We start from the raw sequence: 24,578 nt of genomic DNA on the forward strand, positions 1-24,578 counted from the left end.
CTTGTTTTGGTCCTCCCTGAGTTTCTACACACCCAGCTTCTCAAAGAAAGAGGATCCATTTGCATACGAAACAAACTGCAATGTAGAAGTTGGCTGTTTCATCTGAAGCAGATTTTGTAAGCTTGTGCAATGCTAAGAATGTAATTTAACTCAACAAATTTTTTTAGTACGCAATAATCCTGAAAACTGGAATAATCTCCAGAGATGTGGATGGACTAGGAATTGGATCTGCCTCCATATGCCAGGGTTAAGACATAGTCCTGCTAAAGAAGCAAGCAAATGCATACACAGCAACAGAGGTGACCAGAAGATGGGTGCAATAAAATGCTTCTGGATCACAAGAACACTTGCGGGACTAGGACACAACAGGAAGGCTGTGGGAGGAAGTGCTTTTGCAGAGGAACATGATGAGTTTGGTTTGGGACCTATGCTATTTACAGCCTGGCAGGGACACTGCCCGTCTTACATATCTGTACATATCAGCTCCATCTTTTTCCTATCTCCCATTCTGCTTCAATCCTGCCTGCAAATTTAAATCTCCCTTGGAGAAAAGATACAATAACTTGTATCTTTTTCTGTGATCTGCCCTTACAAACCAAGCAAAATGCCTTATGCATAGAAGATGCCTAATGAATGTTTTCTTTTCTTTTCTTTTTTTTTTTTTTTTTTGGTTCGTTTCGTTTTGTTTCGTTTGGTGCAGGGTCTCCCTCTGTAGCACAAGCTGGAGTGTAGTTGCATGATGATAGTTCACTGCAGGCTTGAATTTCTAGGCTCAAACAATCCTCCCATCTCAACCTCTTAAGTAACTGAGACTACAGCTGTGCTCCATCATGCCCAGCTAAGTTTTTTAAAAAAGTTTTTGTGGTGACAGGGGTCTTATTATGTTGCCCAAGCCAGTCTCAGACTCCTGGCCTTAAGCAATCCTCCTGCCTCAGCCTCTCAAAGTGCTGAGATTACAAAAGTGAGCCACCATGCTCAGCTGATTTTTGTTGCATGAAGGAATAAATACATATTTGAATATTCTTGGACAGGGGTTTTACCTCTGCTTCCTGGAGTTCCTTAGAGAAAAGTGGGGTGGAATAGGAGAGTAGATATGGGAAAGGGGTTGGGAGATTTGTGGAGACAAGGAACAGACAAGGAATAGGTAAGAAAGCAGTATTGGCAGAACCCAGGATTAAGATTTTTGGGAAAGTAAAGACAGGGAGTAAAGATGGGAGATGATCTACTTGGATGTGCAGATAGCAAGTGTAGTTTAATACCTACAGGATATGAAATTAAAAGTTTCACCCCAAATGACACACAATTTTATTGTCTCTGGCATCACAATAAATAAAAGCCTCTTTCAGTGTTTTTGTACCTGCCTCTGACCTGATGCAGTCATTTTTATTGCACTGGATGATATCTGTATTTATTATCAAACCAGGGAATTTCTGCTAAGTCACACTGAAGTCTAACTTAGCTTGCACAACATGCTGTTTCATAATTAAATTAAAATTGCAGGATATTTTGGATTAGAAGAATCTTCCTTCAGCCAGGCCTGAGTTTAGTAAGGGAGTGTGACCTGTATGAAATAGAATTCCCTCATCCAAAACATCCGGAACATTTCACTGGATTAATTTGTAACTCACTGGGAGATTTTTAGTTCAATTTGCTAAAGATTTTCTGTTTCCATTTCTCTTTTCAATTCAGGTCAATATACAGTTATTCAACTCTCTTATTGAAAATGATATGAAAAGTGTTACTGAGTCCAAAGAATAAAGAAAATGAAAGGTAAAATGCAAGCAAAGAAAGAAATGTAATGAGTGAATAAATAAGTTCATTCATGAATAAAGAATTTATTCATGAATAAATAAATCCATTCATCCAACAAATGAACTTACAGAACCCTTATTTTTACCATGCACAAAGCTAGGTAAGTACTGTGCAGTGGGGGCAGAACTATAAGCCATAGTTTCTGTTCTCTAGAAATTCAGAATTTTGTTTATTTATTATAGAAAATTTGCTCTTAGACAGTTGAAGTCCAATTTATATTGGTGTTTTAATTCAATCAAAAACTTCACAAAGAAATAAACCATGAACAATTCCCTTATACCTTTAAGAAGACATTATATGCTCTCTGTGGGAAAAGCCTAACAAAATCACTTTTTTGTACTTTGCACCACTGGACAGGATATGTGTGTATTGGCTAGACAGAATCCTGTGGCCACTGGCCAAAAGGCTGCAGGAAGAGAATTTTAAAATAGTTTTTTTTTTTTTTTTTTTCCCATTAGAGGCTATAGAAAATAATCCTTGACTGGGCCCGGTGGCTCGCCTGTAATCCCAGTGGTGTGATCAAGGCTTACTGTAGCCTCTAACCCCTGGGCTCAAGCAGTCCTCCCACCTCAGTCTCCCAAGTAACTGGGATTACAGGTGTACTCCACCACACCCAGCTAGTTTTAAGATTTTTTTGTAGAGACAAGGTCTCACTATGTCGCCCAGGCCAGTCTGCAACTTATAGCCTCAAGTGATCCTCCTTCCTTGGCCTCCCAAAGTGCTAGGATTACAGGCATGAGCCACCATGCCTAGCCAAAGATACTGTTTTGACTGGACTTGCAAGCTTGTGACTCAAACTTGACTGTGAAGGGGTGGAAGTAGGTGCTACATCTCCCCCAAAATATTCATTTGCATTTAAAAACCAGAAGCTGCCTATAAAGTTGGACAGCATCTTTGCCCTTAGTATATCCTCAGATTCATGAATTTTCGTAGGAGTCAAGACATTTTCTGAAAGGGTTCAGGACCCTGACAAGGCTCCCACACCCCTCCCTTCATCCTTCCACACTCACACCTCATCCCCTCTACTGCGTCTCCACTAATCTTCTGTGACAAGGCTGCAGTATACAAAAAGGACACTTTCCTTGGGTGGGGAGAGGGCAGGGGAGCCTGCACCAGAGATTCTGACTCAGCATCAGGCTTGCTTTCCCTCCCTCCCTCCCTCTTTCTTTCGTTCATTCGTTTTTGAGACAGAGTCTTGCTCCGTCACCCAGGCTGGAGTGCAGTGGTGCAATCTTACTGCAACCTCCACCTCTCGGGTTCAAGTGATTCTCCTGTCTCAGCCTCCCAAGTAGCTGAAATTATAGGTATGCACCACCACACCTGGCTAATTTTTGTATTTTTAGTAGAGATGGGATTTCACCATATTGGCTAGGCTAGTCTTGAACTCCTGACCTCAGGCGATCCACCCACCTCGGCCTCCCAAAGTGCTGGGATTACAGGTGTGAGCCACCTCGCCTGGCCTGGCCTGGCCTCCTTTCAATGACTGGGGAGAAGTGCAGGCCTGGCCCAGGGGACACCTGCACTCAAATTATCCTGACTTTGTCAACCTGGTTGTGGGTAGATCTTCTGGCAAACACTTGTCCGAAGATAAATTGAAATTGTTACCACGCTTGGAACCCTTGGAGAGTAAGAAAAAGAGAAGGTAGATTTAGGGCTGTCAGAAGCCAGCATGGGGGAATGAGATCGAGGGGCAATGTTGGCAGTAAAATCTCAAACTCCCAACCTCAGGTGATCCGCCTGCCTCGGCCTCCCAGAGTGCTGGGATTACAGGTGTGAGCCACCGTGCCCAGCGAGGCACTAGAATCTCAAGTGGGAAGAGCTCATATGCAGAAATGTTACTGGGACAGCCATGCCTATGGACCTTTTCCAGAAGCAGTGTTAGCATAAAACATATAATTTTTAATCACTGTGTGTGTGTGTTTTTCTTTTTGAGATGGATCTCACTCTGCTGCCCAGGCTGGAGTGCAGTTGTGCAATCTTAGCTCACCGCAATCTCCACTTCCTGGGTTCAAGCGAGTCTCCTGCCTGAGCCTTCCTAGTAGCTGGGATTACAGGCGTGTGCCACCACAAGCTGCTAAATTTTTGTATGTTTAGTAGAGATGGGGTTTCACCATGTTGGCCAGGCTGGTCTGGAACTCCTGACCTCAGGTGATCTGCCTGTCTCAGTCTCCCAAAGTGCTGGGATTACAGGCTTGAGCCACCAGCCCCGCCTCTGTGCTTGTTTATTTAAAGGTAAGGCTGATGGAATTTGAGGCTGGTGGGTGAGGATGTTGGTGGAATGATAGCCCAGCCCAATCCTGCTGACAAGAGAGTGGGTTCTCCCGACAGACAAGAGCAGGTAGGAGAAGAGGAGATAATTACAAATATTGCTAGGGAAGAGATGTTTAGGGAGGGACTCCTGGAAAAGTCTGGAGTTTCTGCCTAGATTTCATGTGAATTAGGGCATAACTATAAAGATAATAGCATTTGTTCCCATAGGTTGGTATATTACAGAGAATAACTTTTACAAAAATAAAATTAAAAGTAAGAGATATAAGAGAGGTAAAAAGTAAAAAACAAAAACGAAACCCATTACATGCTGATTAAGGGAAGAATCAAGGTTTATAAATAGGAAAGCAAGACCCGTACACTGAAGTTAATAATAAAAGGTAATTACAAATATTTTAAGAAACACACTATTTGCAATATTTGAGTTGGGGAGTGTGAGTGTGGTTGGAGACAGAGGAAGTAACAGAAAGTCCTGACAGGAAAACAAATTCAGATAGGAAACAATTTATTGTTAGAAAATTATTTCCACTTCTCATCTTAACTATTTGAGTCAAAGGAAAATAGAGTAAGATACATGAAAGAACAACTATTTCCAAACCAATCATCCTCAGACACATTTTATAAAAGAGATAACCCAAATGGTACCAGGCTATCTCGAAAAGGTTATGGCTCGTAATTTAGTCTGCTCTCAGTGAATGGTACTTTATGTTTACCTTGCACTTTTACTAAGTTGCTCATAACATTCAGAAACTGGAGCCCTCTTAGAAATGTCCACACGACCCAGTCGCTTTTCTGAATCCAGCAGCTGAAGAGCTGGAAAGTTCTTTTTCTGCTGACTGTGGTCATGCATGACTGGATAATTTATGGGCAAGACCAACAACCACATCCATATCTCAAATTCATTAATGACTGAGAGAGGGACTCAACCCAGAATCACTCAGAGGATGAAAATCCTCAGGGAAGGAATCTGTTCAAATAATCAGAGGCTTTTTTAAAAATAAAAATAATAATAAATTATGATTTTTCTCAGCAGCGCCTTTCAAATACAGGGAGGGCTGTTTCTTACTGTCCAAAGACAACATTTTGAAGGGTGCCTGAGATTTTTCATGTTAATATCTATATGAAAGGAGCAGATGTGATCATAAAATGAAGGAAAACATGAGCAGAGAGAAAATTAGGGGTTAAGAAAATGTCCCAAATTTCGAAAGGGTACATTTTGGAAATTGCCATTGATAGCAATTGGTAGCTTTGATAATAGCATTGATAGCTTGGTAGCAAATGATAGGAAAATTCGAGAATAGATCATTAAAGAGATGGTGTTTGAACCTTAGGATAAAAGGGGCTCCTGTTGAGAACCAGGGTGAGCTTCTAAGAGCAAGAGATGTGTATTAAATGCTTTCTCTTTTGAAAAGTTTGCTAGGATGCTTTGAAACATCTATCACACTGTGCTTTGGACAAGAAGGTTGAAGTTGGGCTGATAACCATTCCGATAGACTTGGTAACGACACCAAGGAAGGTGAACCTGGAAAGTCTCCATGCCCTGTGGTCTGCTTCTTGCTCTCACTCATTCAACTCAACAAATGGTTCTGCACTAACTCAACATACATGGATACAGCCTGGATTTTATGCAGGGTGCTATTCCAGGCAAGGGATAGAAAGAAGTTGTTGGATCCCTGTCTTCACAGGGCTTATAATGTAGTGGTGGCAAAGGACAAGTGCACAAGTAACCACAATGCAAGGCAGAGTAGCAAAGCCACAAGAAAAGAAGTACCAGCTGTACACGGAGGCTTGTGCTTCTAGTCCCAGCTACTAGGGAGGCCAAGGCAGGAGGATAGCTTGAGCCCAGGGGTTGGAGACTGCAGTGAGATATGAATGTGCCACTGCACCCTAGCCTGGGTGACAGAGCAAGACCATGTCTCTAAAAACAAAAGAGAAGTACCAAGTGAAAGGGGGACCTCGAAGACAAAGGTCCCTTCTAGCTAGAAGATTAAAAAGGCTTTGCGTAAGAGATGTCATTGGTGGTGCAGCTTAAAGGAAGAGAGAGATGTGGAGGGAGAAGAAGGTATTTGCCCCAAATGGCATGAACAGAGGCACAGGGAAGGGAGAAGCTAATCTTGAAGTCCAGTGTGAGAAGCAGGAGGACTGAAAAGCACAGTCAGGGCTGTTGTGATGCATTCTTCCTGCCAGGAATTGGACACTTCTGGGCGTCCTTGATGGGTGATAGGACTTTGGGATTCAATAATTATACAGTCTCACATTTGAATCCTGCCATGGCCACCACCTTAGCCATGACACTGAGAAAATTATGGCCCTTCTCCAAGCTCTGTGAAGTGACCTCACCTGCGAAACGGGCATGGGTAAAGCTCCTAGTACAAAAGATTACGCTGGGAACCAAGCGAGGTCATAGTTACAGCGGTGCATGCACAGAGGAAATGCTCTCAATGCAGCTGAACAAAGCCCAGGTTTAAACTGGAGGAAGCTCTGCCTTTAGGGGTCTCATCTGTAGCCTTGATTCGAGCAAGTGGAATGGTGAATAGATTTCTTTTTACTATTTGACCACAATCTAAACTTAGCAGGGAGAGCCTTGATGCTGAGCCCAGGTAGCAATGACCCGAGCTAGAGACAGAGCGAAGCTCCCTCCAGGGAGAATGGGAAGGGTGACCATCAGATTTGACAGGACTGGGCATTGGCCGGGCGTGCAGTCTGAAGCAGCAGCAGGTGGGCCTTACGTGCTGCAGGTGTCTAACCTGGTGACCAGCTGAATGGAGAAGCAGGAAAGTCAAAGGGGACTGTGAGGAAGACACATGGCAAAGAACATGGAATTCGAAAGGAGGGAGCTTGGCGAGAGTCTGGGACCAGCGCTCTGGGAAAAGAGAGGAGAAGAGAAATGTGCTGCCACCCTCCTGGATTCAGACATCTCAGAGCAACATGAGAGAAAAATGGAGGAGGGCTCTTAATCCCTGCAGGGTTCCCACAGAGACCCAGAGGGAATGTGCAGAAGGGTTTCAGGTGATGCCAAACTGGGAGATCAGCTAACACAAACACAACAAAGTCTGGTTTCAAAGTAGTCTTGAAAAGCTAGAATTGTCAGTTAGAGCAAACAACAAAAGCTAACTCATATATTAACTTTCACATAAGGGAGATTCTGCTATTATCTTCATTTTACAGATAAGAAAACTGACACACAAGGCCAGGCGCAGTAGCTCATGCCTGTAATCCCAGCACTTTGGAAGGCCAAGGTGGGAGAATTGCTTCAGGCCAGGAGTTCAAGACCTACCTGGGCAACATAAGGAGAACCCTGTCTCTACAAAAAAATTTAAAAATTAGCCACCATGGTGGTGTGCACCTATAGTCTCAGCTACTCAGAGGCTAAGGCAGGAGGATCCCTTGAGCCCAGGAGTTCAGTGTTACAATGAGCTATGATCATACCACTGCACCCCAGCCTAGATGCCAGAGCAAGACCCTGTCTCTAAAAATAAAACAGTAAAAAAAGAAAACTGAGTGGCCAGGTGCAGTGGCTCACGCCTGTAATCCCAGCACTTTGGGAGGCAGAGGCGGGCGAATCATTTGAGGTCAGGAGTTCAAGACCATTCTGGCCAATATGGTGAAACCCTGTCTCTACTAAAAATACAAAAATTAGCTGGGTATGGTGGTGCATGCCTGTAATCCCAGCTACTTGGGAGGCTGAGGCAGAAGAATTGCTTGAACCTGGGAAATAAAGTTTGCAGTGAGCTGAGGTCACGCCACTGCACTCCAGCCTGGGCGACAGAGGGAGATTTGAATGAATGAATGAATGAATGAATGAATGAATGAGAAAGAAAACTGAAACACAGAGAGGTTAAGTCACTAGGTTGGTAGTACAGCTAGTAGCAGCAGACCTGGGATTTCAACAGGATGTCAGGCTTCGAGGTCTGTGGTCTGGAAGGAATGAAGGAGGGAAATGGATCATTATGGAGCATTTATAATTTGTCAGACTCCAAATTTCTCCCAAGGGAGTCCTTAGGAAGCTGGGAGACTTGGAAGGAGGTAAGATGATTTAAAGTATGGCTTAGTGGGACAGGGCATGGTAGCTCACGCCTGTAATCTCAGCACTTTGGGAAGCCCAGGCAGGCGGATTACTTGAGGTCAGGAGTTTGGGACCAGCCTGGCCAGCATGGTGAAACCCTCATCTGTAATAAAAATACAAAAATTAGCTGGGCATGGTGGCGCGTGCCTATAATCCCAGCTACTCAAGAGGCTGAGGACCGAGAATCATTTGAACCTGGGAGGTGGAGGCTGCAGTGAGCTGAGATCACGCCACTGAACTCCAGACTGGGCGACAAAAAGAGACTCCGCTTCAAAATAAATATAATATAATATAATATAATAATATAATATAATAATATAATATAATATAATATAATATAATATAATATAATATGGCTTAGTGGACAAAGATGATGATGTGATGGAAGGTCACTTCTAGGCACCCCATAGGCCTGTGACAGGCATCTGGGGAGACAGGAGCTAACTTTTCTGTGCTGACCCTGCCCCGATATGAATGACTTCTGAGCACAGTGTGGATAAGCAGCCATCCCCAGCTGTTTTTGTTCAGGGGGGTCACATTCCTCACCGTCTGTGAAAATCTTGGTCCCTAAGTCTTTCTTCCCCTCTGAAGACTATGCGTGTGATATGTATGAGGTGTCTGCAAGGTGTATGTATATGTATGTACTTAGGTGTGGAGCTTGAATTCTTGTATTTGGGTCAATGGGTGTCTATGTGTGTGTGGTGCCTGCCTGTATGGTGAATGCACATCTGTGTGTATGACTGTATGGCAAATGGCTGTGTGGGTGTGTTGGCCACATGTATGTGTGATGTGTATGTGCTGACTGGTGAGTGTGTCTTTTCCTGTGTGTGTGTGTGTGTGTGTGTAGTGTGTAGAGGTGTCTGCATGGTAAGAGACTGTATGAGTAGTTAGCTGTAGAACCTACCTGGTATATGCGTGTGCATGTGTGTGCCTGTGTGGTGTGGGCAGTCTAGTGTACGTTTATTTCATAATACTAGATGGAATTGGAGCAAAAGCTGGATAGCTTAATCACCCCACCTCTCCTAAGAGGGCTCACCGAAGGCACAGGAGCAGAGGCAGAAAGAGCCTGGCAAGGGAGAGGCTGCATAGCTGCAACCCCGCAGGAACCCCCGCAGGGCAGCTGTGGTGCTGCAGGTGGGATGGGAAAACTCCTGGGGAAGACTTTCTCAGGCTCCACACCTGCTGTCACAGACACTCCTGACTTGAAGCTGGAATAGAGGGAGCCACTAGGATAACATGCGTATTTTTCCAGGTGAAAAAATGGATACTCACACACACACATACGCACACACGTGCCCTCCCCCTTCTCATTTTCTCCCAAATTCTCACAGCTAGGAGCCATGCTTTGACAGTTCTTCCCGAGGTGTGGGGTAAGAGAAAGCAAGTCCTGGTGAAGGAGCTGAAGCAGGGAGGCAAAGGAGAGGCACTGGGGATCAGGCAGATCAATGATGTCCAGAGCATAATGTTCAGGACAGGCACTGGGTCAGAACTGAGCCACCAGGCATGCTGGAGTTGGGGGATGGGACCGTCGTAAGACAGATCTACTACCTGGAACCAGACATCAGCCGCCAGGAAAAAAGTGAGAGGTCTGAGGTCCAGGTTTAAACAGGAGAGTGGGCAGCAGCTGACCTCCAGGAGCTGGAAGGCTGAGCAAAGTGGCACACACACAGAGCCAAGGCGCAGCGTCAAGGAAGGACCTCGGCCACTGCAGCAGAGTCAGTTTAGTGGGGACGTTTGTAGGAATCCGCCACTGCAGGCTGAAATCCCCTGATACGACTGGCTCAAGGCTTGCTGGTGGAAATAAAGGAGAACATCGGGCGGTAGTAAGGTAAGAAGAAAATTGCCTTCCGTTTTCCCCTGCCCACCTCACAAATGTCCACATTCTGTGTTCTGGAGAAAATCAGCCTCCCAGTAGGATGGCGGGTCCGTTTTTATGCATGGACTATATTTGGTGCGTATAAACTAAAAATATCAACCCAAGGAAATTTAGTTAAAGGCAGGACTTGTTCTCTTGTATTCCCCTGACCCCACCATCACTCTGTGCCTGGATTTAGAAGTAGTCATCCCTTCTCCCAGAAAAGGTTAGATGGCATACACTATGGGCTTCTTAGCACCCTTCCAGATATCAATTAGAGATGGAGAGCTACGTATTTCTTATATTAATTATATTAACTTTTTTTTTTTTTTTTTTTTGGAGACAGAGTCTCGCTCTGTTGCCCAGGCTGGAGTGCAGTGGCACGATCTCGGTTCACTGCAACCTCTGCCTCCCGGGTTCAAGCGATTCTCCTGCCTCAGCCTCCCGAATAGCTGGGATTACAGGTGCCTGCCACCATGCCAGGCTAATTTTTGTATTTTTAGAAGAGGCTGAGTTTCGCCATGTTGGCCAAGCTGATCTCAGACTCCTGACCTCAGGTGATCCTCCCACCTTGGCCTCCCAAAGTGCTGGGATTACAGGCATGAGCCACTGTGTCCAGACTTCTTATATTAATTCTAACATTGATTAACATATAGGTTTAAATAGAGTGGTATTAACATAACATATATAACATTTACTGCTTCAATTCATGGTCCCTTCTAGGCTGTGAATGTCTAAGGGCAGAGATGAGGTATTTTTATTGCTATATTCCAAGTTATCTAGCACAGAGCTTGGCAGTTGTTCAAAACTACTGAAGTCAATACACAAATCAAAGACAAAGATTTTTAAATATTTGTGTTTATTTGTACATGTGCACAGAATCTCAGACCTCTCACACCGGAAACTGCTTGAGAGATTACCTCGTCTACCTTCCCAGCCAGTGCAGGAAGGGGTTCTACAGCCTCTTAGCAGACTACCATCAACCTCCTCTGGAAACTTCTAGCCAGGTCTCTGTGAGACAGCCTGTCCCATTGCAGGGCAACTCTGATAGAAATGACTTCTTCAAAGTGATCCTAAACTGGACTCTCTAGAAACATCTACTCAATATCTTCTCCCACTCTGTGCCCTATGTATTTGTTTCCGTTTCTTCCAGGTGAAACAAATGGCCATGTGAAGTGATTTCAAAACCTCTCATCCTCCTAGTCACCCTCCTCTAGAATCAATGAATTGGTTTATGTTCATGTCCCTTAAAATATATGGTGTGTAAGACTAGAACTATATAATTTGACTACAGAGTAGTTGGGGACTATTACCCGTCTCACTTTGTTATTCCTGTGCTATTAATGTCACCTACAATTGCATTAATCTTTGTAGCTATCACATTTTCCTCTTGATTTGTATTAGGCATCTAAAGAGCACAGTTTAAAAAAAAATAAAAACTCAGTCAAGCTAATCTGTCTCACTGTCTACAGTTGGTTTTTCAATGTCAAACCCCATTAAGTTAAGAAACTGACTGATTGAGAACTTGGTACGTATTGGAAAACACCGCAGGAGAAGGAACTAGAGGTTACGTTGGGACCAGCTTTCTCTATCCCACTGCCCATCAAGTTTCCTGGCAGGAATCCTTGGAGACATCCTTGACCCCTCTCATTCCTTACAAGTCACCAAGATTCAACAATTCTGCCTCCAAATATCTTCCTTTGTATTCCCGCTGCTATGCCCTTTGCTCAGATTCTAACATGTTAAGTGCAAATCCCAAGGGTTTCAATGTTTCAGTAGCTTTCAGTTTCTTCCAGACAAAGTCTGGATCCCTTTGGAGGGCTTAAAGGTCTCTTTGGGCGCTTTTGTTATCGACATCTGCAGCCAGATACTCTCCCTCCCTCTGTGCACATCTTAGCTATCAGCCATTTCAGTTATGTGCTTCCTGTTCCTGCACACACTTGCCTTCCTCCTGCTTTTAGGTCTTTGCTTGTATGTCCCAGGCATTGCTCTAGATGCTGTATGCAAATTCATGCATTCAGTCCTCACCATCATCCTCTGAAGTAGATAATATTCCCATTTAAAAGACGGGAGTGCTCAGGCCAGGCATGGTGGCTCCTGTCTGTAATCCCAGCACTTTGGGAGGCTGAGGCAGGCAGATCACCTGAGGTCAGGAGTTCGAGACCAGCCTGGTCAACATGATGAAACATTGTCTCTACTAAAAACAGAAAAATTAGCCAGGAATGGTGGTGCACATCTGTGCTGAGGCACAAGAATCGCTTGAATCCGGGAGAAGCAGGTGGCAGTGAGCTGAGATAGCACCACTGCACTCCAGCCTGTGTGACAGAGACTCTGTAAAAAAAAAAAAAAAAAGAAGAAGAAGAAAGAAAAAAGAAAACTAAACTAAAACAAAAAATAGATGAGGGAGCTCAAATGTTAAGCATTCTTCTCAGAAACATGCAGTTAATAATTTTTGCAGCTGGATGGGTCCCTCAGCCTAAAATGCCCTCCTTTCCTCAGCAAACTTCTTGTCAAACTTCTGCCCATCTTTCAAGACAGTACAAGCCTTAGCTCTTTGGGAAGTCTGCCTCCCTCTGAACTTAACCGTCCAATAACATTTAGCATTCAGAGCTAATTGCTAAATGGTTGCTTTACTCCCAACAGCATATATCTGAAGACCTGCCCCTGTCCTGTTCCTCCCTGAGTCCTCAGAGCCTATATTCTGCACTAGGAATCCACTGAATAATTTGCCAAATTATCATCCTTCGGTAATCAACTTTTCCTGCAATGCACATAAAAATCTGTCAAGAGTTTAATTGTAGACCTGCTGGCTTCTGAAAATCAAGTCAATTATCCCAAGTTCATTTAGGAGCAGTGGCACTTCCTATAATGTACATTACCTATACATGCACAAGGGCAGGAATGTTTTAAATGACTAAGCCCAGCACACCATTTGCTCAGAAGATGTTCCTCAAGTACATCTCTTTTAGGATACAATTTAGTCTATGAAGCGTGAGGAAAGCTGTGCAGTGGAGACAACCAGATGGGCAATGAGCAGGGAGAGGAGCTATGAACCTTGTGAAAGATAAACCCGAACCTTTTCTATGCTACATGTTCACCAGGAGAAAATCAGGTAAGTATGAAGTCTTAAAGGAGTGGGGGATAGCAAAATCCATGCCTTGCTGTCCTACAGTCCAAACACCACCACGGGCTCTGGCATCTATGCTGTATTAACTCTGCTTTCTTGTTTTCTGTATTCTCCATGCTCTGCCACCTGGGGCCTCGCTGACTTGGGGGAAACTGCTCCTCCAACCCAAGGGCTAGCCAGTTATTACAGATAGTAAATGACTCCCTACAAAAACATCTTTCATAAGCAAACCAACCATCCCAAAGACCACACCTCCAACTACCTCCTTTCCCAAGTGTTTACCCATTAAGCAGATATTTCCTTGCCCTAATCACCCCAGGGTGGCAACCAGACAACTTGGGACTCCTACAATCCAGAGCCTGCTGAAAGTATTAAAATGAGCCAATCCTAAACCTGCTTAGTTTTCCCAGCCTGGCTTAGTCCTTCCCACAAAAATCACAACACGGACTCATGAACATGAGTTTCCCACCCAGCTCCTGAATGACCCTGGTTCTTCCCTGCGTGGCCCTGCATGCCATGCCGTGTCTCCCACTTCTCGGGATCGATGAGTATAAAACTTCTTTCCTGACAGTCATTTCCATGTCTGTGCATCTTACCACACTCGATCAAAACAAATCCCCAGTTCATTTTAAACACAGGTTAGTCTATGTCATAGAATAAGATTCTTTTCCTTAACCTTCCCCACAAGCTTTTGAAGCGTGTAACTAGACATCATCATTGTCAACAACATCATCATCATCGTTATACTACAGCTAAGAAAGGGAAACAAGGACAAATGCCAGGGATTCACCTAAGGTCCACAAAACATGGCCAAGCTGGGACTTAAACACAAATTTGGGGGCTAGTACCAGATGCTGGCCATTCCCCAAAGAAGATTTTAAGAAGCCCGTAGGAAGTTAGAAATATGGTCCCCAGTGAACCTCAGTTGCTTCGTATATAAAATGGAGACTACAGAGTATCAGTCTTCTGGAGAACTATGACAATGTATGTGAAAGCACTTTGTAAAACACACTGTATACATGCATTTAAAAACCAGTGACTTTATGTTACATGATTAAAGTCATTAATGAATAACATGACGGCTAACTTATGATCGTGACAGCTGCTCATGATGTAAAGTATTTTACATTATCATTTCATTTAACCCTAACAACCCTATGAGTTGATTTAATAATCATTAATTAATAATTAGTATTATTACCTCCATTTGCAAATGAGAAGATTGAGTCTATGAGAAGTTTAGTAATGTGCTCGAGTTTGCATTGTTAGCTCTATGTGGAGCTATGATTCAAACCCATATATTAAACTGTCTGTCCCATAGTTTTTCCCTGCCCTCAGAACTAAGAATACTCAAGTAAACATTTGCTGTTTTGGCTGCCTGCCATACCAAACACACCCTAAGCTTGGAGGAGCCCTGCCTTCCCTTGTGGAGCCCAAAGGGAGCCTTTTCTCCCCATTCCGAGCTATTACAATGTGTGATTGACACAAGGAATAGATCCATGTCTTTAGTGAGAAGTTGACATCGAAATGCAAGGTGGTCTTGCCTCATACAAAACAGCAAATCTTAAGGGCAAACTATAGTCCAATATCCTTCACATCATGAGCACAATATCCTTCACATCATGAAAAATATGACATAGGACACGTGGCAAAGGAGCAAAGGCATGCTTCTATCAGGGTTTGCATTCCAAGAGGCAGCTACTGCAGTCCTGATTGGAAACAAATGGATACAGCAGAGTAATAGCCACCTTCCTACAGCTGAGGTGTGACCTTTCAAGGCATTGAAAGAGGTATTCATGGACATAATCGCCACTGTTTATGGAGATCCTTATTTGTGTCTGGTACTACATAAGACACTTTGCCTGTGTTATTTGTTGGTTGTTTTTGCTTTTTTGAGACAGGGTCTCACTCTGTCACCCAACCTGGAGTGAAGAGGCTCAATCACAGCTCACTGCAGCCTTGACCTCCCTGGCTCAGGTGATCCTCCCACCTCAGCCTCCTGAGTAGCTGGTACTACAGGTGCCCACCATCATGGCCGCCCAATTTTTGTATTTTTTTGTAGAGATGGGGTTTCACCATGTTGCCCAGGCTGGTCTCAAACTTCTGCACTCAAATGATCCACCTGGCTTGGTCTCCCAAAGTGCTAGGATTACAGGCATGAGCCACCATGGCTGGCCATATGTGTCTTATTTAATCACCATTTAACAGGAAAGAACACTGAAGCTCAGAGGGATTAAGACCTGCTAGTAAATGTTGCGTCCATCAGATTCCTAAGACCAAACTCCAAGCAAAGATTTCTCAAACATTTAATGTGCATAGAAGACACCTGGAGATCTTATAAAATTGCAGATTCTGATTCAACAGGTCTGTAGTGGGGCCTGAGATTCTGCATTTCAAGCAAGCTCCCAGGAGATATAGATGCTGCTGGCTGGTGGACCACATTTCAAGAAGCAATACTCTAAATGTTTGTGCTTCTTAGATACCATCATAAAAAATATTCATGGCAGGCCAGCTGTGGTGGCTCAAGCTTGTAATCCCAGCATTTGGGAGGCTGAGACAGGAGGATTGCTTGAAGCCAGGAGTTTGAGATAAACTTGGGCAACACAGTGAGGTTCCCGTCTCCACAAATATGTGAAAATTAGCTGGACGGTTGGCATGTACCTGTAGTTCCAGCTACTCAGCAGGATGAGATGTGAGGATTGCTTAAACCCAGGAAGTCGAGCTGTGATCACACCATTGCACCCCAGCCTGGGAGACACAGCAAGACCCTGTCTCAAAAAGGAAAGAAAAGATCACAAAAACAAATCCATGGCTCTTTTACTTGTTCTAAGCACTTTCCTAGGACTCTTTCCCTTTTCTAGAGCTTGGTGACATGAGAAGAGATTCCCTCTGCAATATGAATGTCAGAATTTAACTCAATGAACAATTTCTCCTTCCATTTACTCAATCCACACATCTTTGTTGAGTGCCTTCTAAGCCAGACACAGCGTAGGTATGGGGGAGACCCGGATAAATGAGATAAAGTCCTGGCCTCTAAGACAGGAGCTATGGGTGGAGACAAGATGTCTTCAAAAGTGTCTGATGCTTCCATGAAAGAACAGCCATGAAAGAACAGCCTGCAGCACACTGCCTTAGGATCCCCAGTCCAGTCGTCCACTGCTATGGCAACTGAGGTCATTGTGACCACTCCAGCGCCATCTTCACCACTGTAAGGCTAGGGCACTTTTCACCATTGTGCCTTCCAACCATATTGATACAGAGACAATTTTACAGTGGCTCAATCTGTCCAGATTCTACTGCGAAAGTCCAATTCACCTACCTTGGGTTATGACTGTGTCAGTATCCATATAATATTATGTCCCTGTTTGTTGGAACAGAAACATGTTGAATGTTTCTTGGACTTCACCCAGGCTGGAATGCAGCAGTGCATTATCAGCTCACTACAGTCCCAACCTCCCCAGTTCAAGCAATCCTCTCACCTCAGCCTCCCAAGTAGTTGTAACTACAGACATGTGCTGCCATGCTTGGCTATTTTTAAATTTTTTTTTGTAGGGACAGGGTCTCCCTCTGTTGCCCAGGCTGGTCTTGAACTCCTTGGCTCAAGTGACCCTCCTGCCTCAGTCTCCCAAAGTGCTGGGATTATAAGCATGAGCCACCACACTCAGTTTCTATATACTTTTAAATAATGTTATATGCATTTGGGACATAGCATAAAAACTAATCTGAAATTAAATTTAACATTAAGTTTATTTAATGAAACTTAGTTTCAGAAAGCAGCATCAGGATCCTAGAGAATGGAAAGGTAAGTGTTATTCAAGGGTGCAGTTATCTATTAAAAGTATTAATATTGGCCAGGCTCAGTGGCTCACGCCTGTAATCCCAGCACTTTGGGAGGCCGAGGTGGGTGGATCACAAAGTCAGGAGTTTGAGACTAGCCTGGCCAAGATAGTGAAATCCCATCTCTACTAAAAATACAAAAATTAGCTGGGCATGGTGGCACGACCCTGTAGTCCCAGCTCCTTTGGAGGCTGAGGCAGGAGAATCACTGGAACCCGGGAGGCAGAGGTTGTGGTGAGCTGAGATCACACCACTGCACTCCAGCCTGGGCAACAAAGCGAGACTCTCTCTCAAAAAAAAAAGAAAATTGTTAATATTTTGGAGGCATCTAACTTATTAATTTTCCCTCACTGACATGGTAATTCATTTTCATTTATTCATTATTATTGTTTGATATTTACTATTATTATTTAATCATGGACTAAGGCACTGCTATGTTGTGACTCTTTGTGTACCCCCAAATTTATACGTGGAAATCCTAACCCCCAAAATGATGGTATTCGTAGGTGGAGCCCTTTGGGAGGTGATTAGGTCAGGAAGGCACAGCCTTCATGAATAGGATTAGTGCTGTTATAAAAGAGGCCCCAGAGGCTGGGCACGGTGGCTCATGCCTGTAATTCCAGCATTTTGGGAGGCTGAGGCAGACAGATCTCTTGAGGACAGGATTTTGAGACCAACATGGATAACCTGGCAAAACTCTGTCTCTATTAAAAATACAAAAAATCAGCTGGGTGTGGTGGTGGATGCCTGTAGTTTGGGAGGCAGAAGCAGGAGTATCGCTTAACCTGGGAGGCAGAGGTTGAGATCGCACTACTGTACTCCAACCTAGACAATACATCAAGACTCAGTCTCAAAAGAGTAATAAAAATAATAAAATAAAATAAAAAAGAGGTCTCAGAGAGCTGCCGTGCCCCTTCCACCACGTGAGGATGCAGTGAGAAGGTGCCAGCTATGGGCCCTCGCCATGCACTGAATCTGCCACTCTCTCGATTTAGGACTTCACAGCCTCCAGAACTATGAGAAATAAGTTTCTGGTCTTGACAAATTACACAATTTATGGTATTTTGTTATTGCAGCCTGAGTGGACTAACACAGGCATACATTCCAACTAGCAAGAAGTCTAAAGTGATGACATCAGATGGCTCCCAGCTGTTCCCTAGATGTGAATAAACCCCCAGAAAACTCTCTTTCTCTAGCAAGTACCATTCCTTGCGATGGAGTCTTGCTCTGTCACCCAGGCTGGAGTGCAGCTTGATCTTGGCTCACTGCAACCTCTGCCTCCTGGGTTCGAGTGATTCTCCTGCCTCAGCCTCCCAAATAGCTGGGACTACAGGTACCTGCCACCACACCTGGCTAATGTTTGTATTTTTAGTAGAGACAGGGTTTCACCAAGTTGGTCAGGCTGGTCTTGAACTCCTGACCTCAAGTGATCCACCTGCCTCGGCCTCCCAAAGTGCTGGGATTATAGGCATGAGCCACCGTGCCTGGCCTCTTCACCCCCATTTTTATGGCATGGCCAAATAAGGGAGTGGGGAGAGAGGTGAAGCAGCTGGAAAGTGAGGAGACAAGGCTCACACTTCTGTAGATAGCCAGCATCATTTGACTGCAGCTTCCACATGACTGGTTTCATTTCACTGAAATCCTGGCACTTTTACTTGGGTCTTGTGGTCATTTAAGATCATTTAAACCTATCTCAACCCAGACGCAGAGAAGACTGTAAACAGTCAGGAACACAGGAAGCTGGTCAAGATAATAGATAAGGCAGGTGGCAGAGAAGGCCTTGGCAGGGCACGGTGGCTCATGCCTGTAATCCCAGCACTCTGGGAGGCCTAGGCTGGAGGATCACTGAAACCCAGGAGTTTGAGACCACCCCGGGCAACATCGCAAGACCCTGTCTTTACCATGTCCAGCAGATTTTGTTTATAAATACAATTATAAACAAAATTATAATTACTTATAAGTAAAATTAGCCAGGCATGGTGGCACATGCCTGTAGTCCCAGCTACTCAGGAGGCTGCAATGGGAGGATCACTTGGGCTCAGGAAGTCAAGGCTGAAGTGAGCCATGATCGTGCCACTGCACTCCAGCCTGGGTAACAGGGTGAGACCCTGTCTTAAAAAACAAAAATTAAAAACAGAAGGAAAGACCTTAATCCCATGAGCAACTATAACCATTATAATAGAAGATATTTTTATGGCTATAATTCTTTGGGAAACTTCTACTGCCAGGTGGCCAAGCACTGTGAAGTTCTCGAATTGAACTTCAGGTTGAAAGATACCTGAAGGAACTCTTGGAGACCCGTTCTCTTAATTTAAGGATGAGGCACAGAAGGTGTCATGGCTGAAATCAAGGTCTCACAGCAAGTCATAAAGGAGCCAGAATGCGAGGCTCAGTCTGCTGAGTCATAATCCAGTGACCTTCCTTCGGGTTGCCCGCACGCATTTCCTCACTCACTCCTCAATTCAGCACAGTCCAGCCTTCCTCCAGGAATACAATTTTGCCCTCATCGTGAACGATCTGTAGTCTCACTCATTATTTGGCTTATTCAGTCATTTTGCAGCTATGTATCTGGAACCCAGCACGTGCCAGGGGCACGACAGGAACATGACAGATCCAGCCCCTGTCCCAAGGTGATCATGATTTGCTTCAATTCTTCACTGCAGCCACGCTTTGGGGATTCAGTCTTCCCCCTCAGAAAGAACTGCTTCTCTCCCTACCACGAGAGATGCTTCACTTTCACAGTGAAAGCATTCCTATTAATATTGATATGAGAGAAAAACAAAACACAACAAAACAGGAGACCTGGTTTATGGTAGACTTAGTGTCTAAAGATAGTGAATTGGCTTTGGATTTTAATCAAGCTTTCAGGCTCTAATAAGAATTGAATTGTAGGTGTCTCTATGGTTTATTTCACAGAATGACAGTTGAAGGTGGCCTCTGTATTTTTTTACAATAGCTATAAATGCTGCTCACCCAAAAAGCTGTTTGCTAACATCAACTTTTTAAGGGATGTAGTCACTATTAATCCAAATGAAGCCCTAAAAAGCTGTGGCTACACTGGAGCATTCAAGAGGGTTAGCTATGAGAAGGTATGACTCCAGCAATGAAGTTATATAATCAGCAAGAAAAAAAAAAATACAACCCTGACAGCTTAGAAAGATTTTCTGCTTTTCTTTCTTGGTGGAGGTTTAATCTGGCCTAAGTCTAAGAAGATTTGTCTCAAATTGACAATGCAGGCTTAAATAGTTTATTATTTTAAAAGGTGATATAACCATTTTCATTCTTCATTGACTTCTGAGTTCTTTTCTCAATTTGTAATTATTGCGATGTTGGAGAGATTATCGGCATAGATAGCTTTTCCAATTCCCTCATCGTTATGTTTTCAAATAGGAATAAAAGAAAAGCAACCAGCAATGACTCCATGGGAAAGGAAATCCAAATGTGTGAATCCCTGTTTCCTTTGGAAATAAGAATCAGTGTTTCTGACATTGAAAATAGATTTCTGCAGCAAAGTGTATCATTTACAAAGATTGTGACTCAGGATGAAGAAGGTAGAGAGATGATATTAATTTAATTGTACTTGTTCTTGGGGAAGCATTGTCAGTGGGTGAGATTTTCAAATTACCTATGTGCAGGGTATACAGGAGATACAGAACAAATTATTTTTACAATCAATAAGCAAAGTTAACTTTAAAAATAAAGTTTTGGCCAGGGTGGTGGCTCATGCTTATAATCCCAGCACGTTAGGGGGACAAGGCAGTAGGATTGCTTGAACCCAGGAGTTCAAGACCAGCCTAGGTAACATAGTGAGACTTCATCTCTACAAAAACCTTTAAAAATTAGCCAAGTGTGGTGGCATGTGCCTGTACTCCCAGCTACCTGGGAGGCTGAGGTGGGAGGATCACTTGAACCTGGGAGGTGGAGGTGGTAGTGAGCTGAGATTGTACCACTGCGCTCTAACCAGGGCAACAAAGCAAGGTTCTGTCTCAAAAACAATAAATACAAACTAAGAAAGTTTTAAGGGTGAGAGATATCTGGACTATCATAAATGCTAGTAATAAAATTCCTAACTCTGTGATGATGTGTTTGGGGAAGTAGCGAGGTGAAGTCATGTAAAATGTACCATGGTTCTTTAACCCACTTTGAAGCTAAAGTTGAACACATATTTCCAATAACCGGGTTTCATTAAGAAATACAGAATGAAACATATTAAGGCAATTTTCTTTCTTTCTTTCTATTTCTTTTTTGGCCTGAGGAAGCATAGGAATTTAGGATCAAGTATGGTTTACCAATGACATTTTAAGATGAGGCCAGGCATGGTGGCTCAGGCCTGTAATCTCAGCATTTTGGGAGTCAGAGACAGGTGAATCTCTTGAGCTCAGGAGTTCGAGACCACCCTTGGCAACACAGGGAGACCCCATCTCAAAATATATATATATATATATAATAATTGAACAAATAGAAGATGAACCCAATTAAAAACAGACAGACTTACCACATGCCATCTCTTCTACCCGATTCCTAAGGTAAAAAAGGGCCAAGAGGGGCCCCTGGAGAAAGAACGACTATAAGACGTGCAGAGTGACAACAGGGTCTCCACACACACTCGTCTTTCCCTTTAAAAATTCCCCTGTTTAGGCTTTGCAGACGCTGCCGCCGAAGAAATTCTTGTACTACTAGCCATGGTCAACCCTACCGTGTTCTTCGACATTGCCGTCGACGGCGAGCCCTTGGGCCGCGTCTCCTTCGAGCTGTTTGCAGACAAGGTTCCAAAGACAGCAGAAAATTTTCGTGCTCTGAGCACTGGAGAGAAAGGATTTGGTTATAAGGGTTCCTGCTTTCACAGAATTATTCCAGGGTTTATGTGTCAAGGTGGTGACTTCACACGCCATAATGGCACTGGTGGCAAGTCCATCTATGGGGAGAAATTTGAAGATGAGAACTTCATCCTAAAGCATACAGGTCCTGGCATCTTGTCCATGGCAAATGCTGGACCCAACACAAATGGTTCCCAGTTTTTCATCTGCACTGCCAAGACTGAGTGGTTGGATGGCAAGCATGTGGTCTTTGGCAAAATGAAAGAAGGCATGAATATTGTGGAGGCCATGGAGCGCTTTGGGTCCAGGAATGGCAAGACCAGCAAGAAGATCACCATTGCTGACTGTGGACAACTCGAATAAGTTTGACTTGTGTTTTATCTTAACCACCAGACCATTCCTTCTGTAGCTCAGAAGAGCACCCATCCACCCCATTTGCTCGCAGTATTCTAGAATCTTTGCTCTCGCTGCAGTTCCCTTTGGGTTCCATGTTTTCCTTGTTCTCTCCCATGCCTAGCTGGATTGCAGAGTTAAGTTTATGATTATGAAATAAAAACTAAATAACAACAACAAAAAAAAATTCCCCCGTTTCTAGGCAGTGTTCTATAGCAGAAGGAACAGTGTTGAAATACCCCAAAATAAGTTTAGAAGTTGAGTCTGAAGAGAGACACAGCATGGATTCCTCAAATGGGTACCTTGGAAAGTCCATGTTATTTCAGGGCCTAACTGAGGCATCCATGCTTGAATACTTCTTTTGATTGTCATTAGAAATCTCCTGGATTTAGTTAAGTATTCTCTCTTTATCCCCTGGCACTCGCTGTAGACTAATGATGTGCATACTTGACACAAAATCTCCTAACACATTTTGCTTTAGTAACTTCCTAGTTAAAATTTTATTTCATTTTCTTTACTGGGGCCAAGGTACAGTTTTACTATTTGACTGTGAAGTCTATATTTTACCAAAAAACAAGGAGCAATTTTTAAGGTAATAAACCCACAACTTGTGGCAGATTTGTAAATGTATCAAATTTGCAGAAAGCAGAGGCAGATAGTAATTCTCATAATGACATGAAAGCAAATGACAACTGTTTCCCTGAAGGCATCCTGGAGTATGAAAATGTCCTTAAAAAATATATGTTCCCTCTTTGAGATATGCACACTTGTAATAGAATTTCTAATATGCACAACGATGAAAGCTTGCCCCATGTATTTTTAAAACAAATAAATAAAACCAGGTAACCAAAGGGGAAAGTAAACAGCATTTTCTCTCACTTAACCACTTTCAAACTTTTCTTGCTGTTAAATTTTATCATTCAATATGGTTTTTTTGTTTTGTTTTGTTTTATATCTAGGCTATGACAAACATTAAAAAAAAAAACATGGAAACCCCTCTGAAAATAGAATTCCTTCCTTTGTTATCAGGAATCTAGGATAAAGTAGATGTAAGGAGACATATGGATTACCTTACAGGTGTTTTGGAATACCCAGTGTGACTCCAAAGGGAAGAGTGAAAGCGGCTGCATTGTTTTAAAAGCCAGTTTCAATTTGCCATCATTTGCCAGTTCCAATCTATCAATGGCATATTCCATATATATGTGTGTTACATATGTGTGTGCATGTATATGTGTATATATATTCATATAGATACCTGTGTGTTATATATGTGTATGTATATATACACATGTGTGCATATATATACACATATAGATACCTCTGTGTGTGTGTGTGTGTGTGTGTGTGTGTGTGTGTGTGTGTGTGTGTGTAGAGAGAGAGAGACAGGAAGAGAGACAAGTTTAAATCAATGAGAATGTTTCCTACATAGAGGTGATGACCCCTCAAGGTTCCTCCATGACTCAAGGCAAATTGAAACCGACTTTTAAAACAATCTAGTCACTTCCACTCTTCCCTCTGGAGTCACACTGGGTATTCCAAAAGCCCCGTAAGGTTATTCTTACATCTCCTTTGTCAAATAAAATAAATAATGTCATTCTTTCAGCCAATACTCATACACCCCATCCTTCCTAGGCAAATCGTGGCACTGTGATTAAGCACTCAGTCTTCAGAGTTAACAACCAGCCATAGACAGCGACTTCAGCACAGTCGGGGGGGAAAGTACATTTTACCTCCACCCCAAACAAAGCCATTATATTTACCTGCTACTTTGAAGATAGTAAAATGCGGTCGGCACTGGAAAGAACCCAACGCGTTGCCTGCGCAGTTCATCCATAGACCCTGGTAAACCCAAGTGGCTGTTATCACCGAGGAGGCTCGCGTGGTCACTTTCCACTCGTTGGACGTGGTAGCAGCAACGAGAGCTCCAAACCCTCCAACACCAGACACCAGAGCCCAGATCTGCGCCCTGGACATGTCGCGCCGCCTTCGCCAGTGACACTGTCCGGACAGAACCCTTTGGTGGTCTAGGCATGCAGCCGATAGAGAACACTTTGACAAGCGTCACAGCCAGAGGATGTGGGTAGGTGACAGTGTTTCATGCTCGGATGGCCTGAGGAAGTACAGGAATTTAGGATCAAGTATGGTTTACCAATGACATTTTAAAGATGGCCTGAAAGAGTCGTTCTGATTTTCTACACGGATATTTATTAAAATTTGGTAGATGAATTTTAAGGGTTTTGATTTCGCAGATTTTTAACTTGCCACCATAGTTAATGCTTAATTTTCTGTTAGCCTGAAGCTTAACGAACCGTGCAACTACCAGATATTACAAAGTACAAATTATACAGTAACAGTTAAGGCTTATTTGACCAATTGCTTTAGTCTCACCTGCTTTTGAATCTT

The 24,578-nt window shown here is 43.5% G+C and overlaps 1 protein-coding gene and 1 pseudogene across 2 annotated transcripts; one reads left to right on the forward strand and one right to left on the reverse strand.

The window, feature by feature from the left end:
* Positions 1 to 21,600: 21,600 nt before the first annotated feature.
* LOC111546583 lies at positions 21,601 to 22,349 on the forward strand (annotated as a pseudogene). The gene has a single exon (XR_002732831.3). The product of XR_002732831.3 is annotated as a peptidyl-prolyl cis-trans isomerase A pseudogene (transcript).
* On the reverse strand, positions 22,222 to 24,266 carry LOC113219599 (claudin-19-like). The gene is made up of 2 exons (XM_026446558.1): positions 23,936 to 24,266; positions 22,222 to 22,299 (listed from the first exon to the last, which is right to left on the reverse strand). The coding sequence occupies exons 1-2, from the start codon at positions 24,147 to 24,149 to the stop codon at positions 22,232 to 22,234; spliced, it is 282 nt and encodes a 93-aa protein (XP_026302343.1). The 5' UTR covers positions 24,150 to 24,266; the 3' UTR covers positions 22,222 to 22,231.
* Between the last annotated feature and the right edge of the window lie 312 nt (positions 24,267 to 24,578).

The sequence above is a fragment of the Piliocolobus tephrosceles genome, chromosome X (assembly GCF_002776525.5).
Source record: "Piliocolobus tephrosceles isolate RC106 chromosome X, ASM277652v3, whole genome shotgun sequence".
Lineage (NCBI taxonomy): Eukaryota > Metazoa > Chordata > Mammalia > Primates > Cercopithecidae > Piliocolobus > Piliocolobus tephrosceles.

Coding starts and splice junctions, on each gene's coding strand:
- LOC113219599 (XM_026446558.1), bottom strand. CDS start 24,149: ATGTCCAGGGCGCAGATCTGGGCTCTGGTGTCTGGTGTTGGAGGGTTT. Junction 22,300..23,935: donor TACTATCTTCAAAGTAGCAG/GTAAATATAATG, acceptor TCTGCAATCCAG/CTAGGCATGGGAGAGAACAA.